Genomic DNA, 19,211 nt, shown 5'->3' with positions numbered 1-19,211 from the left:
AACTTGGTAGAGACCAGTCTGGTTATTACTGAACTCATGTGCTTAGTCAATCTCAGCTGTGTGATACTTACACAAGTATCCATCTGTGGGTCCATAACAGGTTGAAAAAAAACAAACTGTTAATTTACCACACATAATTTGAGAGTCATTACCTCTAGGTTATCCTTTATCTACCTGCGTATCCAATTTAAGAAAGTTTTGTACATATCTCAGCAGTACACTGCTGCTTCTCCTTATTACTGTATTTAAGAAGTCATCATTGCTTGCTTCCAACTATAGTATCCCGTTACAGAGCAGAGACATTCTAACTTTGTGACATTAGACAGTCTTCCCGGATGACAGCAGCACGAAAGGCATGTAAGAGGCCCAAAATGTGAACAAAGTAAAAGGCCGGGATAAAGACAGGTGGAACAATAAGAAGTGGAGGAGAGAAAAGGGAAATGCCAAGCCGTTCGGTGTCTGGAAGTTGTTGGTAAAAATAAGTCATCGGTATGAAATAGGAGAGTCCATATCTCCACTTCATAATTCCAAAGATTATTCTTCAATGGGAAATTTCATCCAGAGGCTGGAACGAATCTGTTGTGTATTACTATTTTTTTTGTTAGTTTACCTCTTTTATTTTCATTTTGTTGTTATTTCCTGTCATTGTCCCTATTTGGAAGATGTTCATTTTGGGACATTTTCTCTTCTTATTTCAGATGACTACACACTGCATGGCCCAATTTTCATTCAAGAACCAAGTCATGTAATGTTCCCTTTGGACTCTGAGGAGAAAAAAGTGAAGCTCACTTGTGAAGTTAAAGGGAATCCAAAACCTCATATCAGGTTTGTTAACTTAAAAGCATGTGTTCTCACGTGTATACTTTCTGTTATTAAACAACAAATACTTATGGAGTGCTGATTACATAAAGAGCTTTTAGATAGGCATCATCGGATATCCTGAGATGCTCAAGATAGGCTCGTGCTCATGAAAAGTTTAGTACCCAGCTTCTGTTTCTGGCAGTACCAGGAATTAAATATCCTGATTGACTATCTCACTGCAAGCCTTAACATTACTTAACAACATATTTTTTTAAAAACACCTTTTTAAAAATGCATCAGTAAACTGGCAGGAAAGAAAGAAATACTTAGTAAGTGGGTTTTGAACCCAGAGAAGAAAACTGAACACTGAAAGCAATTTTCACCTTGAAGAACTATGTGAACTGCAGCTTTGGATTTTGCAGTTTCACAGGGGACTGGGGTCACAAGACAAAGCCTAGACTCCACCAGAAGGAGAGTCTAACATGTGAACATCTTCCAGAATAGACCCGGGACCCAGGGGCTACATTCTTACAGTGAATATAATAAGAAGTAACCTTGCCTCCCAGAGGACTTAAAAGCAAAAGTAATTGCCTGTTTCAAACCTTGGTGTTAAGTGGTTTTAATAACAGATGAGACGCAGCTGAAAGGAGAATTAGTAAAGTGCAAGATATATCTGAAGCAATCGTCTAAAAGCAGCACAAATGGATAAAGAGGTGAGAGACAGAGAAAAAAGAGATTAAGAGAAAACGTTTACACATATCTAATCAGAGTTCCATAAGGAAAGGAAAAAAAAAATGAGGCAGAGGCAATATTTAAAGAAAGGCTAAGAATTTCCCAAAGCTAATTAAACATTCAAAGCCACAGACTAAGTAAGCCCAGTGAATTTCAAGCAGTGCAAATAAAAGTAAAGCCCTGTCTAGAATTATCATGGAGAAACAGCAAAACACCAACCCTAAGACATGATCATTAAAAGTAGGCCAAAGTTGTAATACAGCTAACCTTCAAAGAGATGACAATTAAACCAACAGCTGACTGCTCGATAGCAACAAAAAAATCAAGACAGAAGACAGAATCTTCAATATGCTGAGAGAAATTAGCTGTCAAATTTTTGTATGGCAGAAGTACTTTTTAAAAAGGAGAAGAAAGTAAATGTGTTTTCAGACAGACAGCAACTGAAGTTTGACTCCAGCAGATCCTTACTAAAGAAAATGCTGAAAGATATACTTTAAGCAGAATAAAAATGATCCCAGGTATACTGTCTTAGATATAAGAAAGAATGATAAGTAACACAAATGGTAAAGGTTAATATTTCCACGTAAAAATCAATTGCACTAAACAATAAAAATAATAAAAACAATACTGTATGGTGAAGATTAAAAAAGAAAAGTTAAAAGTCATGACAATATTAGAAATAAATTGAGAAGATATATACTGCACAGTGGATTATCCGTGTGTTTAAAAAAAATGGAATAAAGTTAGATCCCTACCTCACAGGGTACACAAAGATCAAATCCAAGTGAATAGAAGACCAACATGGGAAATTTACAAAACTTTTAAAAGGAAATAGGCATACATATTTATGACTTTGGAGGGAAGAAAAAACTTTTCAATAATGACAAATAAGCACAAATCATAGAAGAAAATATTTAACTTCACTAAAATTAAGAATTTCTGTTTAGCAGAATATACTGGGATGGGTAAAATTATAAGCTTCCAACTGGGAGAAGATATGTTTAATAAATATTATTTGCAAAGGATTAATATGTAAACTATTTAAAGAATTTCCACAAATCAAAAAGTAAAAAATAAGTAACCTAATAAAAACATTTCTAAAAGACTTGATCAGATACTTCTTAGAAAAGAATATCAAATATCCATTAATCATATAAAGAGATTATCAGTGTATATTAAAATATACAAATTAAAACTAAAACGACACACTCTTTCAAACCCACCAAATTGACAGAAATTTAGAAGAGCAAATTTAACGTAATATAAATAACATACATAAATATAACCTGGCATATTCATACACGGTAACCCCATGCAACAGTGAAAATGAATGAATTATAGCTACAAAAACATGATGGGTCACAGGAACGTAACTTTGAGTAGACAAAGCAAGTCATAGAAGAATGCAAAGTTTATAATCCCATATTTACTAAGTTCAAAGGCAGTAAGATGGAGTAGTTGTTTAAGGATACTAACATACATGATAAAATCATAAAATCAAAGGAATGAAAAAGCCAAAATTCAAGATTATAATTAACCATTGAGATAAGAGTGATTGGAAACAAAATGGAAATAGGAGACTTCAAGAGTAATAATATTCCTTTTCTTAAACACAGATCTTTATTGTCTCGGCATCCTTTATATAATTTACATACATATTATAAATATTATTTTACCTCTATTCAGATTTAATGATGAAAACCTTAAGCTAATAACCAATATGTAGTAGTATATAAAAACCAAAAGAGTATATGGCACATGTGTCATAGTTTAGGGGAGGAAGAAATTGGAGTCACCCGGGGGGCACAGAAGTGGAATTTGAACTGAGGTAGGTATTGATAGTTTTCAGATTGGCAGAGGGCAAGGGACGTCCCATACAGGATGGTAGTATTAACGTAGTGGAAATTGTTTTAGAGTTTAGTTTGTGTGCCCATTCATTCATCAAACATAGCATTATTCATCAGACCCCCCCAGTGTTTTTCAAACTGTGAATTCCAGGGTCCAGGGAGTTGACTCAGGAATTACCTGGGGTGAGTTATTACAGAGTTTCTAACCAAGATTCCATCATGGTAGGTCTGCTTTGAACTAGGGTATATATTAGGATTCTGAAAAATACATCCTCTAGGAAAGATGTTTAAACCACTACATTAAAGCAGCTGCAATGTTCCATCCTAGGTTTGAGGTATTCAAAGATTAATACACGACATATTCAAATAGTGTGCTTTGGGGGTCAGTGCCTGGAGGTGGAAGTACAGGGCTATGCTGGAAGTGTGAATAAAGGATGTCCAAGTTCTAGGGCATTCTGGAGGAAAGAAAGTCTGCTTCAGGACAGAGAGGGAAGGTATCAGAGAAAGTTTCACAGGAAAGGAGATATTTAAGTGAATTTGGAGGGCTAATGACCTTTTGTCATAGGGACAAAAAAAAGAAGTACATTCCAGAAAGAAAAACAAAAAGAACTCTCTAATGGACCATATAATTAGGGTGAACATGTAATTTATCATCCAAACCAGCACACTTCTGAGAGGAAAAGGCCACTGTTAATAATTATTCCAGGAGGACAGGGGTAAACCCAGCAATGTCCTGGATAAATCAGAATACGTAGCTATTCTCCCTATAATATGTTGAATTCAAGGCTAAATCAAACATTTTTAAATGCTTTACGTAGTAAAATAAATAAATGCAAGAGGCAAAGGTTCCTACATACATAAATGATGAGTTAAATGGCCCCAGTTTTTAATACATGGCCAAGTATAAGTTCAGATGTTAGCCATAAATGAGAAGAAATTTTGCAGCAGAATTTGGCGGGTGGCTGCTTTGTTTTTCCCCAAACTCTGACCTTTAATTAGCATTGCTTTTGTAACATTGTGTTTCTAGATATACGGGCTTGCTTTGTTATTTAAAACAAGCAGAGGAGCAGAAACCTGTTATGTTTTTAAAGATTGCCAGGAAAAGCTGAGAAGAAAACTTTTAATCAAATGCACTAGCAGTTGGTTGCAGTGTACTTCACTTTACTGTATACTTTTGGTAGTTTCTCTGTGACGAAATAGCTGATTGGTACCTGGGAGCTAAAAACTCCCTTTTGTAGAAGGAAAGAACAAGAGAAAGAATGGAGAGATCAGGTATTTTCAAACATCTTTCTGGCTGAACTTTTTCAGTCTTCAGGCTGACTTTGAGGGGAGGAACCCCTAGGAGAAATTCAAGGTGAGTTCTTCATGGGGATCTTCGCCATTAGGTTTTCCCTCAGATGCCCCGACTGACCTCTCTTCTTTGTGTTTATTCCCTGAACGGAGCCTTCTCTTTTCATTGTTTCCTGCCCCTGAATTTTGTAAGGATTGACCCAGACCCAGAAAAACTTAAGAAGTTTTGACTTGTGCCCACTTTCCTTGTATTAAAGTTCCGGAAGGACATATGACATTACTTATGGCTGTCAGCCTCCACTTCCCGATGGAAAGAATGGTCAAGTACTTGGTGGAAATACTTTTGCTGTGAAGTTTGTATTCAGCTTGGTTTGCAGACAACAAATTTCAGGTCAGAAAGGTCCTGCCCCTTCTTCGGTGCCAAGCTGAAACAGGGAACAAAGAGAGAGGGTTTTGCTACAACACATGCTATAGACAGCTTCCCAGCAAGGTCTGAAAAATGGTACCTTACAGAGCTTCACAGTGTCAGTATTTGGTTGTGCACAACCTCACTCTCTGGAGAGAATGGGATTGTGATTCCCTGAATAATTCAGAAATCAGCTTACAAGACTCACCCATGTCCTGGCCCTTGGGAAAATCTCTTTGTGTCAAATGAGCATCGCCTCTGTATTACCAGTTCTTAAAAGACTCCTCAAACATTGAAAATGAATTGTGAATATTTTCAAGACTGTTTCAGTATAGGATAAGGAATTCAACGCAGTCCACATTCAGTTGGAATGAACAGTGACTGCATCGCAATAAAACTTGGTATAGTGCTGTGTAATGGAGACTCAACTGCGTTTCACAACAAGCGCCTTATTTTCTAAATATTCCGTTTTCCTTTGCTATTTGTATGTAAAAGCAGGTAATAGAGTAATGGACTTTCTGCAGAGCATTCTGGTTGAGATGACGAGTGAAGACAAACCCACAGAGGTGTTCTCATTATCCCTACGAAGACTTTTCTAAAAAGGCTCACGTGATCCCATTCCTACATTCCGCTCTCTGCTTGCAGCTCACATTAGATTCCAATTTCCTCTTTGAGTTCTTACACTTGTCATATTAAATTGCTCGACTCTCATTTGAAGTGAGAGTTACGACAGAGATGTGACCAGCTGACTCAAAAAGATGTCTAGGGCAGGCAGTCAGCCCTGGAGATTCATGAGCATATAGACCTGCTAGGATGTAACCCAGTCGTTCTCTTTTTATTGTGTATTACTTTCTTGTCTGTGTCAGAACACAGAGAGAATTACTGTCAAGCTTAAGAGCAATGTCAGTTTCTAATACCCATCTTCTTATAAAAACACTTAAAGAGCTATGTCCCATTTCCTGATCTGGCCCACCTTTCCCACGCCTCATGTTTCCGTGTTTTCACCTTTCAAAGACATAGACGTGAGCAAACGTACACTGCTGTGCTGTGGTGGGCTAGGATGCTTCTTAAATTGTGTATGCTCAAAGCTAAAATATCCAGCCAAGAAGTAAAATATTTAGTGAAATACCACAAGCCTTTACGAGCACACTGAGTGTCAAGTTCTAGGTTACCAAAGGGAGACTACGAAAGTGATATAGGCAAATTATCTATGGTGAAGGCAGAATTCCCACCTAAACAAGTAAGGAGAATTCTGTAGGAGCTTGGGGGAAGCTTTGATTTATCTTGACTAGGAATACTGAGGAAGACTTCATGAGAAGAGGTGTAGCTTAAGATTGACTTTGAAGTGTGAGAGACGGACGTCTTGGTGGAAAGAAAGCACTCATTCTTTAAACATGTTTCTCATGATACCCAGTATCCAAAATCTTGAAAATAACTGGCCTTCATTTTTTTCATTTCAATGCTTTTACATTATGCATACCAGCCCTAGTGCCCCCGAATGTTATAAGAGGATACACAATGAGTATGTATATACATGCACACATTTAAAGAGTGTTTTTTTTTTTACCGTTTGAAGGAAATAAGATCACTGTTTCTCATTCTTTACTCCCGTTATTGCTTCCAATGAATTTCCTTTATGGTCTAGTGTTGCCTTATTTTTGGCCTCCCAGTGTGAACGCTACTAGGAGACAGTTGATAATTCAGATACTCCGACTATGCTATATTCATTACCTGATACTTTATGTAGGATTGTGGGGAAGGAAGAGAAAAAAAGATAATCGTTGTTTTGTATTAGTTCAAAAGTTTGTACGTATTAAAACAACTTACTGAAATGCAGTTTGGTTAAAATAAGGTCTCTCTGGAATGTTATTGCCTGTTTAAAAAAAAAAAAGAAAAGGAGATCTTGTTACTAAAGCTTTTCTGTTTAAATGTGTGAGTCCCACTAAAACTAATTTATTGGGCCAGGCCCTATACTCAGATACACAGATGATCCAAGTAAACAAACAGAAAAGCAAGAAAACCCTCTTTGTGTCTGTTACCTAATGGCCTGATCTACAGTTTATTGGGCTGGTTGATTGATGTTTGAGTGCTGGTAGCTAAGGAGATCTTCAAAGTGATCCCTGGTGAAAGCTAGTTTGGTTCCTAAGATAACTCTAGATCAATGGAATTTCTCTGCTTTGTAGTCAGCCATTTCAGTCATATTAAGGACCAAATCAAAGCAACTCTGCAATTTCATCAAATACTCAGCAATCTACCGGAAAATGGTGTATTCTATCATCTGTATAGACCCGTTTAAAGAATGATGGCAAACCAGAAAAAGGACTTTTACTGAGGAGTGCTATTTGAAGAAAGTTGTACAAGATGCTATGGGAAATTTCCAAAAAAAAAGGAAGTGTCTGTAGCATTGTAAGTAGTCACAAAAACAAGTGTTAACATTTTAATATCTTGTTTCCTTTAAAAGGACGTGCTCTTTTAAAGCATGTGTATGCATCTATGTTGACACCATTGCTGGGTAGAGCTTTTCTAATTTTTTTTTTTTTTTTACCATGGTTAAAAAACAGTCACAGATGATATTTCATGCGATTCATAGTTTTTATGTATTTTAGACAACTCAGAATTATTGATTAATATTACAAGGCTTTATCTACTGGCATTTTTATACTATAGGTGGAAGTTAAATGGAACAGATGTTGACATTGGTATGGATTTCCGCTACAGTGTTGTTGAAGGCAGCTTGTTGATCAATAACCCCAATAAAACCCAAGACGCTGGAACGTACCAGTGCAGAGCAACAAACTCATTTGGAACAATTGTTAGCAGAGAAGCAAAGCTTCAGTTTGCTTGTAAGTAGCAATTATATCCTGCTGCAAGTGTGACTTTGAGTTTTTGTGCCTTGTACCAATCAGCCTTTAAAACAGTTTATCTTAAAAAACCAAACAGATTTTACTTTGTCATGTTGCTCTTCTTTACCCTTCTTTCATATTTGCAAAATATCTTTCATTGTAGGGTAAACTGTAAATCTGAATGGGAAGATGTATTCTTCTGCTTTTATAAGGGTTGAGATAGTTTGACTGTATGATAATTTGGTTATATGATGCTCTATACACATAAATTCACATACACTCAAATTTATACACATATAAGTTTACATGTACAACAAATTACACGCACATACACACACACACACACACACACACACACACATTTTAAAGCGAATATGTATAAGCAAGCAGTTGAATTACCAGTAAGTTAATAGTCCGTGTGACAAGCGATTTAGCCATAAAGCTCACAGTTGGAAAAGAAAAAAGCTTGGTAGTCTCTTAATCCTATAATTCTCTAATACTTTTTCTTATTTGAAGGAAAAGGAAAAATTTTAAAGCAACTGCAAAAAACAAAAAGTAAAGGCAATCAAAGCTTTACCTTTTATATTTGTGGTTTAGAACATTTAAAAATCAAATTGCCATCTTTTAGGATTACCAGCTAATGAAAGTTCATGAGCATGTGAAAGATAGTGGAATTTAGAGATCGCAAGTTGAAAATAAAATCCACAGGCAAGAGCAGTGAGTACACATTTGAGTATAGACACCTTGAAGGATTGATGTTCGGCTGTATTTTTAAGGGTTCATGTATTTGCCTATGATTATATATTTCCTTGTGTAAAATCCCAACTCATATAGCAGTGCATGAATGTCGAAGCTTTCCTAATTACAAAGTCTGTTGGCAGTAACGCTGTAGGATATTCTCATTAACAAAATCCTCTCCAGAAACTCAATATCAAATATACCTAATATTCAGTACTTAATTTCTTATTGCTGTTTGGTGGCATTTTGATTAGTTGAGAAATGAATTTTCTAAGTATTGGGTATATATGGGATACTAGGCTTATTTTCTTTGTGAATGTCTTCTGCAGTAGTCTTCCAAGTAATCTAAGGTGAGCAGAAAAATAGGAGGATATGTCTGATTGAGTGCTACAGAACCAAAGTGTTTATTTCTTTTGGTTTAACACAAATGTGGTATCTATATTTTTAACAAATAGATTTTGTTGGATTCATTTTAGAAAATAATCATAGACTCTCAGAGTAGGGAAATCTCTGTATTCAGTTACTCTTGTACTTCATTGATTTTTGGATTTCACAGTGTAGGAAATTCTTTTAAAAATGGTAACAATAACAGGAACAGAAAAGAGATTAACATAGCATTAACAACCTTTTGCTTTTCTAATTTATGACATTTAAAAAACAAATTACTAACTTTTAAGGCTCTCCTTTTGTAGAAGTGCAGGCATTTCTACTACTAAAAATATTGGAAAGATGGAATCTCATATGCAGGGATAGTCATTTAAATAGAATAGTTTAGCCAAAGTAAAAGCTCTACCACTCGTTTTGTGGTTGAGGTGCCTGAGTTTGGAATCCACCCTGCTTATCCCACTTCTTATGCCTAACATCCTGCCACCCTCAGAATCGTCAGCTGATAAGCATTCAGCTTGAAAAATTCTGAAGATAGAGAGCTCACCTTTTCATCACAAAGCATCCTGACCTGTGATTGCTGTACTTGTTCAAAAACACAAAATCAAGTACAATATCTCTTCCTTAAAATTGGGCTAAGTATCTAAATCTCTATCACCTTCACTCCCAGTGCTTACTCTATGGTTCTGGTTAGGTTCAGACACGTGAAAATATGTTCATGTCCCTTGTCCCAGAATTCTTTTCTTCTCCAGATACTCAGTCCACAACCATCTTCTTCACAACACAATTTTATTCAGTTATCTATTAAACTGTGACCCTAAAGAAATGTCTGTACCCAACTCTATGCGTGTGCCTTGACTTTGCAGAGGACAGTGGGAACAGTAGTATCCCACGATGTAGGCTTCTCTTTTGATGAATGGGGCTGACATTGATATTCACTTTCTTTTAAAACCCCAGTCTCATATTTCAACTTTTTTCATATAAAATTAGAGGGTTGATTTTTCATGAATGGCCATTAATCCAGAGCTACCCAATTGTGTTATTTTAATACCTAAATCCATACTTTTATATTTACTCCTATTAAATTCACCTTCTGTGTTGTGACCCTTTGTTCCATCACAGTTGAAATTGTTTTAAATCTTTTTTTAAAATCTGACATATTGATCCTTTTACTTCAGTGTCAGCAGAAAATGTGATAAGCGTGTGTCCATTCAAATAATCGATACAAAATGTTGACCGGGACAGGGCAGCCTGCCAGTAGAGAATGTCCAATAAAATGAGATTAAATTTATAAATCAATATCCTTCACCTACTCGTGTTCAATTAGCTACATATTTACCCATACATACTATACTTGAACCTCAGTATCTCCTACTTGTTCTTAGAGTAATGAGAATCTTTGCCAGATGCCTTGCTGAAATCAAGATGGACAATTTCTACAACATCCGCTTGTACCTGGTCTCTGTGAATCTTGTCTAGATCTTCCCTAACCATTTATCATAAAACAGCCAGAGTCATCTTTTAAACATGTAAATGAGACCATTCTACTTTCCCGCTTTATGCCTTCTCCTGCACTTAGACTAAATCTCAAATTCATTACCATGGTCTTGTTTTCAGTTCTCAAAAATGACAAACTATCTTTTGCACCAGTCCTTGATACTTTCACTCCCTCTGCCTTATTTGCTTTTCTCCTGATCTTTCACACGCTCACTTCCCATGATCCTTAGTTCTCAATTTAGGTGTGACCTCCTAAGAGAAAGTTTCCATATCACCATGTCTAACCTAAGAAGCAGTTCCTTCCATTTCTTCTCCTGTCTTCTGCCTACCTTTTTGTTGCCCTCTACTTTTCTACATAACAACATCGTTTTCAATCATTAGGACTCACTATGATCTGGAATGATTTTGTGTATTTCTTTTTTCTCATTATTTGACTTCTATGGTAGAATCTAAGTTGTAAGAGAGGTGAGGCTATCTTGTCCATCCTTATATCTCCAGAGTCTAGAATAATTTATATGTAGGAATAAACAAATTGTTTTATTAATTGCCTATTCAGTGACACAACAAAGAAAATATATGTATAAAGTTATTTTGGGGGAGGATGTATTTTTTTTGGTAAACCTGCACCCTTTCTATTCTACTCATTTTCCGGAGTCTAGCATTTTGATCGTTAACATATAGTTTCTAGACCTTTCTTTTCTATCCTTTTTAAATTAAAAAAAAAATTAAAAGACATTGCCTCTATTCAAAAATCATTTTTAATTGGTTAGAATAAAATGTTTTTCTTCACTGATATAAGGTGGAGCATGACAATGACATCTTTTAAATGTTACCGAGTAATTGCTTTCTCCCAAGCATTTTCATAATCATTGAGGGAAAAAGATGTTGCCTTTTGACCATACTTACTGAACTATAATATGCAAGTAAGAATATTTCTTCATTTTTAATCATATGATTTTATGGCTGAAACGGACCTTAAAGGTTTCCTGGCCTGTATCTTAAAATAAAAAAAAATTAAATTGAAGATTGAAGTTACTGAATTACTTGTTATTTACATAATTAATAAGTGAGAACCAAGGAATGGCAGCTTCACCTCCTATCCAGCATACCTTGATTTGTGTCTACGTTAGACTCACTTTGATTTATAAGAAAAAAAATCCCTTCGTCTTTATCTAACATGTTACACCTTCAAATCTCATTTATATACCTTCTGTAACTTTATCCACACGATAATTTGATAAGGTAGACATCATTTATGATTTATTTTAAAAATATTTTCATACTGCTTTTGTAGACAGAATTTGATAATCTCTTATATTTAGCATTTAAAAAATGAATTAATTCACATAAGCAAAAAATCTAATTAATGGAGATGATGCCTCTAAGAACCCCCGCTTTTCTTAGGACAGAAAACTTTCCTTGATTAAACAGGCATAGCATAATTGAAGTCACTCTTGATAAGGTGTGGACATTTTCATGAGCATAGAGTATTGTAATGTAATTTGGAGCACATTTTGTTTTCAGTCCCCTTGCAATATTAAGCCAGGGTCAATCACTTCTCTTTCTGTCATTTAGCCTGTTTCTAATAGTAGACTACCAATGCCCCTTCTACCATCTAGTCCTACTGTTTCACCTTGGGCTAGCAAACTTGATTGATTAATTTACCAGGGTCTACCCAGCGCCTGGCATTTAGTAAACTTGCAATAATGTTGAATAAATGAATAAGTTATAAGGATTGGATGTTAAAGTCATCAGGCCATGTGTGGGGTATGAGTTGAACCACTGCATTTAAGGACTTCCTGGCAGTCCTTTGGGAATGCTTCAGAGGTAGATGCAAGTATTTCCACCTCGAGTTTGTGTAGAAGACAATTGCCATCCTACTTGCAGATAAGGCTATGTGTTGGGGCATCATATGTTAAAATATGCCATCAAAGTTTACTTGTATCCTGAAAACCTGGCGTGAGAGTATACATAGCTTCAATGAAGTGTTTAGGAATAGCTTTCCTTTAACCTCCCCTTCTCACAAGGGGTAAAGCAAGTTGAATGTTCTTTAACTCTTACGTAGGTACCTGGATCAGAAGATAAGGCCAGGAATAGAAGGAATTTCAGTTCATTACTTTCACTGCTTCATGGTGGGGATTTTTTCAGAGGCTGTGTCTATACAGAACGAAGTGCTACAGCTCTGTCACCCTACCTGCCTACTTCCCAGCCAAGCATCCCAATCCAAATCTGCTTGAGAATCACCTTACACAATTAGGCAGTTTTGTTCACTGACATACAGATGTGGATTTTTTTAAGTAAGTTGTAATCTACACTTACACGCTTATAAAATACCCAAGTCACTCTTTTAAAAATTTGTGAACGTGGGCTTGAGAAAGTGAGATACTATATTGCCTAAGTTTAGATAGAATGGAATGTTGTCCATTGCTCCATTCCACTTTATGTGTCTTATAATGTTGCTAGAACTGAGACATCTCATCAGAGCCCTGGGATAACCATACTTCCCCCTTAGGGTGTTATGAAGATTAAATTATAAAGCATATACAAAAGCCCAGAATAATTCCTAGCATGAGAAAATGATGAAAAAGCTGCTTCTGTATTTTCCTTCTGTCTTTTCTTCTCTTCCCCTCTTTTCCCCTCCTTTTTCTGTCTTTTTAAAATAAGAATAATAACTAACCTTTATTAAACACTTAGGTATAGGGGGTAAGGGCACAAGCCCTGGAGTTAGGTTCCCTGGGTTGAAATTCAATTTATCCTGTAACCCTGTGACCTGGGACAAGGTTCTTCTCTCTGCCTCAGTTTCTTTATCCATAAAATAGGGTTAATAACTCTACCTCCTTTATTGTGAAGATCACATAAATTAATATTGCCTAAAATTCCTAGATCATTGTCTGGCACACATTAGGGGTTAATAACTGTTAGCTATTGTTATAATTTTTATTGTGATTTGATTACTCTAAGTCGGAGATGAGGCTAAGCATTTTGGAAGCGTTATCCCATTTAGTTCTCAACATAACCCAAGGAAGTATAGGCATTACTCTTCTTTCGTAGGTAAAGAATCTGCAGATTAGTGAAATGAGATGATTTTCACCAAGGGTGCAGTGGAAGGGAGAGGACCCAGCATAGGACTCTGGCTACCTGACTTCTGAGCAGTTGCTCATTATATGGCATTTGACATGCATAGTTCCCTCATGACAGCTGAAACTACACTTTCCTCGTGGAATTCATGTTCAAACTATAGATTTGGGTGATTAATAAAATGTTTCTTTTGTAGACACAAACTTGGATTTTTCAATGTGTTTACAACCTTTCATATAGTACATCCATCATTAGTTTGTTTTTAATTTTTTAGTTATAGGCTTCCTGATGCTGTCATAATGTTGATTTGCTGTTAATATCTAAAACCATAATGTTGTGTACCACAATTATGCATACATTTGTGGCTCGAATTTTAATATAATTGGTTTCAGGTTCCATAATGAGAATAATTAATAACAATATTTCTGCTCTAAAAGTTAATATGCAAATTTCCAGTTTATTGCTAGTAGGTTGTAAAACATTCTGAATATTGATATTTTATGATAAATAACTGTGAGTTGGCAAACTTTATATCCCCAAGCAGTAAATGACATGTTATTATAAGTCTTTTTACTCCTGTATTATTCCTCCCCCACCTGTGAAAAAAGATGTACTTTAAATGTAGATTGTTAAGAAGGGCTTCCAAGAGACTAATCCAATAACTCTCAGATTTTAGCCTGTCAAACTGATTGCTTCATAAACATTGTTTGGGGCCTTCTTCCTGGAAGAAGTTCAGCTGTTTTATAACAGTTCAGATCTTCAAAACAGAAGACTTAATACTACTCATCTCCTGCTGGGGATGACTATAATTCATACATAAGTACCTCCAAATTGCTTACGGTAAAATTAAATCACTTAACAAAATCAAGTCGCCTGCCTGCTGTAGGGAAACTGGCATGGTCTTGGCTGTGGACGAGGTGGTGTTCTTTTGAAGGAAGCGATGGATATGCTGATCTCTGTTGGTACCTCGCATGAGGTGGGAAAAGAAACTAGATTGGTACACTCTATTCAAACCCTGCATGTGTACCTCCTGAGCTTGTATTACGAAGAAGGGAATAGAAGAGGAAAAGGAAGAAAAAAGAAGGATGAAGATGATAAATGAAAGGGAACCTTAGGTGCAAAAACCACCCCATATTGGCCTTCTATGACCTCTCTCTCTCTCTCTCTCTCTCTCTCTCTATATATATATATATATATATATATATATAGAGAGAGAGAGAGAGAGAGAGAGAGAGGGAACTCAATAAACCAATCCATTCTGAGATTAATTTTGGTTTATCAGTTACGTGCAGTCAGCAATTTTTATGGTGAAAATATCACATTGATGAACAGTAGCTGATCAGATAACATCGTTGAAGAAGATCTTTCTTATGGGTACTAAAGTAAGCCTTGTCTGAGTTCTCCTTAACTTAGGTACCCTCTGACAATTGTGGTGATGATGGTAATAAAGATTAATATATTAAATTTAGAATGTTTTACTGTACTCCAACTGGGGCTTTTGCCAATCTGGTTTTTTGTTGTTGTTGTTGTTGTTGCGGTACGCGGGCCTCTCACTGTTGTGGCCTCTCCCGTTGTGGAGCACAGGCTCCGGACGTGCAGGCTCAGCGGCCATGGCTCACGGGGCCAGCCGCTCCACGACATGTGGGATCTTCCCGGACTGGGGCACGAACCCATGTCCCCCGCATCGGCAGGCGGACTCTCAACCACTACGCCACCAGGGAAGCCCAGCAACCTGGTTTTTGAGTCTTGATCATTGCAGTTATTCACAGTAAATTTCAAATGTTCATTGCTTTTAATGTTTAGTTAGTTTATCTTTCATAGCCAAAGAATAAAATGTGCAATCAGAGCAATAACTGGGAGTTTGATAGATGGCCAAACTCAGGACTGACTTGACTGATTTTTAATTAGGAAGGCCGGCTGCTTAAATAGGCAGACTTTTGTTTCTGAGCAATAAAATGTTGGTGGACGACTGTTTGGATAAATAATTTGTGAATATTTAGATGAATTAAAACTTGATCAACTAAGAAGTATTTGAATTGCAAAGCTGCTAACATTTATCAATGAAGGGCTTTGATCCTCCATGAAAGAATTAAAATTTTCTCATTTGAATAGTTAGAAGAATTCAAACCCAAACTTGCTGAGTTTCTGAAATAATGTTTTTAGTAGGTATTGTCTGCTACTTACCATAGTACTAAAAACAATGGTGACAATTGGTGTCTGTTGAAAATTTCATAATGCAGAACTAGTTAGTACATAGGTGTGCAGTTGGTTCTTAGTGGTGTGGGCAGTTGTGAGATGTGGTACAAAGAGTTGAAATTCACAAGTACACAGCATTATTCTCACTTGTATTTTTTTTTCTGTCTCTTCCACAAAACCTGTAATGTACAGATGCTAGTTAATTGTAGCTATCCGTTTATTAGGTATATTTCCTTCAGTCATCCTGCAATCCAGTTTGCGGTCTGACAAAGAGTAGCTCATGACTAAGTCAATGAAGTATAGAGGATTTTTTAAAATTCAGGTGCATTCTTAAGAATACAGTACACATTAAAATTGGCAACCAGGACCAGATAGGTGTTTATACAGGCTTGATGAGTCAGGGCTTTAAAAGAAATCACCAAGTTAAAAACAATTAACACTTCGTATCTTTTTTTTTTAAAGTAATGTTACTAAAATGTCATCCCTTTTTGTTTTATTGTTGGAATAATTCAGTCACTAAATATTAAAATAATTTTGTTTGGTTGTCTTGCAAGTTTAGTTTTTAGACACTGAGGATCAAATCTGGCCGTCACTGCGCTGTAAGTTTGAAGTTTTGGTCTACCATCAGTTAGGTGTCACCAGTTAGGTGAAAGAGGCAGCAGTTTTTGAATGGGAGAAGGTGTCGACCTAGAGAACACTCTCATCGTATCGCATTCTTTTCCAAGAGTTTTTATGTGAGAGATTATGGTTCAAATTCAGAATCTAATTGACCACCTGTAGTGGTTAGAATAATAATTTAGTACAAGATACATCCACCTAGAACCTGTCATTGGGAAGACTTTGCTGGCAAAAATGGAAAACGCTTTGGAAAATTGCATTATACCAAGAGGCAACGAATGATGAGTGAAAACACAGTTGTGGAACAAATTGGAAAAACGGGTCTTTAGAGATGTAATTAAATTAAAGATCTTGAGATCATCCAGAGTTAAGCATTTGGACCCTAAATCCCATGGCAAGGTCCTTGCCCAGGCGTTGGTGGTATCGTGGTTAGCATAGCTGCCTTCCATGGCAAGGACTTTTCAAGAGACAAAAGAGGAGACACACAGAGGAGAAGGCACTGTGACCATGGAGGCAGAGGTTGGAGAGAAGAAGCCAAGGGGCACCAACGATTGCCAACAGCCATCGTGAGCTGGAAGAGCCCAGGGAGGATTAGAGCCTTGGCAGTGAACACAGCCCTGCCGACACCTTGATTTCAGACTAATTAATAGCTTTCAAAATGTGAGAGAATAGGTTTCTTTTGTTTAAAGCCACCAAATTTGTGGTAACTTGTTTATGGCCACGGTAGGAAACTAGTAGATCTTTAATTTCCTGACCACCTTCATCAAGGAAAAAATAAAACCACCTAGGAGCGAGACCGAGGTCAGGTACTTTTGTAACTGAACTGTATTAGGAAGCAAAGTATTGAGAGGGACAGCCTTGATTAAATGTGGAATAATCTGGGCAAGTTTTGTGTCACGCTTTGTATTTTCCTCTGGGGAGCATAAAAGGGGTTTTAATCTTTGTGTAGTATGATTTGATGAAATACTGGAAAAAGATAGTACTCTGCAGAAGTTCAGAGTAAGCTTTTCTTTTTGCCAGCGCGTTTCTGCCCATCTCTTGGAATAGCCCGGTATAAAATAGGTGGAATTGACCCTTTCTCCATAGTGTAATGATTTGAAGTGATTCTGAGTTGTTTTTTGGCCCCTAGACCCTCTCTCTGAACTTTTTTTTCTAGGTCATCTTCCCTGAATTTGACCTTTTTGTCTGGCACTCTAAAGTCCTAGAAACCAGCTATTATCACATTTAGAGTATCTGGCCAACCTGTGTCTGTAACAGTTCTACTGTGGTCTCTCATGCATTGTTACGATTCGTGTTATGACATTTCTGGCTGCAGAAAGAAGCCCCTGTGCTATCAAGGGCCCGATTCTGCTGCCTTCCCAATCAGCACCTTTCACTGAGTAGCCTCTAATCAGAACAAGCCAGTTGGCTCCTAGTGGACGTGTATTTTATGCACCACGCTGGCTGGTTTTTACTTCACAGCTGTAATATGTGGTCCCTGGAGAGAACAAATGCTTTAGGGTTCAGAGGTTAAATCTCAGACTCAGGAGCATCATGATAAGGTGTGTGTGCATGTGTGTGTGAGTTCACGTGTGTGTGAGTGTGTCTGTTTTTCCGAGAGCTAAATTATTCTGTTAGATATTTTACCAGAGATGCAATTCTGTACTAGCCGCTAAACCGTTGACGGATGGTGCTGCCAGTCAGTAATCTATTCCCGATTTGTGTATTTAGGGTACACACTAATGATGTTTACAGTGTTGATCTACTGCGAAATATTTGCATAGTTGTATATCTTTAGCGTTTCAATTTTTTTTTTCATAGCATTTACTTCTCTCCCACCCCAAATTCAATGCAGTCTTGTGCTGTGAGCAGTCTGTTAGCTTGACCTCATAAAGTTTAGTTTAATTATGCCTTATAGGCTATCTTTTAAGCAGCCCAGATTTATTTAATAGGGGTTAGGGGATGTGAGGGAGTCAACAAATGGATTTTCTTAATTTTAAGTTCAGCGATTGCTTTCTCCTATTGTATTCAAACGTTACCACCCAGAGGACAGGTACTTATGAATAGGTGCTGAATAAATCCTTGTGGAATAAATTAAACTGAATGAATATATGAATCAGCCCATGTAAAAATATAAGAGAAACAGAAGTGCCTTGGCCTTTACTACCCTATGAGGTACTGTTTCCTCTAAAATAGTCTATTTCCCTGACCTGAGTACTTTTTTTTTAGTGTTTCTCTCTTAAAAACAAAATTCATTAAAGCGTTGCCTCTGACTTCCAGTACCATCTTTTTTCAGTAACAATTTTATTAAGATATGTCACATACTATATAATTCAACAGTTTAAGATGTACAACTTAGTTAGTTTTTAACCTGTTCACAAAGTTGTATAACCATCACCACTGTCTAGTTTCAGAGCAGTTTCATCATCTTAAAAAGAACCCCTGTACTCGTTAACAGTCATTCTTCATTCCACCCAGCACTGGACAACCAGTAACCTAATTTCCGTCTCTATGAATTTGCCCATTCTGGCCATTTCGTATAAGTGGTATCATGCAGTATGTGGCCTTATTTCACTTAGCATGATGTTAGCAGGGTTCATCTATGTTGTAGTGTGTAACAGTACTTCATTTCTTTATATGGCCAAATAGTAGACCATTGTATGGAAAAATACCATTTTGTTTGTCCATTCATCAGTTGCTGGACATTTGGGTTGCTTCCACTCTTTGGCTGTTCTGAGTAATGCTGCTGCAAACATTGATTTACAGGTTTTTCAATGTGGACACATGTTTTTATTTCTTTCA

The 19,211-nt window shown here is 36.7% G+C and overlaps 1 protein-coding gene across 1 annotated transcript in view; it reads left to right on the top strand.

Moving 5' to 3' along the window:
• Positions 1-718: 718 nt before the first annotated feature.
• CNTN4 (contactin 4) overlaps positions 719-19,211 on the top strand; it is a 326,068-nt gene continuing 307,575 nt past the window's right edge. Inside the window, exons 1-2 of the mRNA XM_065886143.1 lie at positions 719-825; positions 7,744-7,919. Of these exons, the coding sequence (XP_065742215.1) occupies positions 749-825; positions 7,744-7,919 (253 nt within the window). The 5' untranslated portion in view covers positions 719-748. The remainder of the gene's footprint in view (positions 826-7,743; positions 7,920-19,211) is intronic.

The sequence above is a fragment of the Phocoena phocoena genome, chromosome 10 (genome assembly GCF_963924675.1).
Source record: "Phocoena phocoena chromosome 10, mPhoPho1.1, whole genome shotgun sequence".
Lineage (NCBI taxonomy): Eukaryota > Metazoa > Chordata > Mammalia > Artiodactyla > Phocoenidae > Phocoena > Phocoena phocoena.
This window is presented reverse-complemented; position numbering and strand designations above follow the sequence as displayed.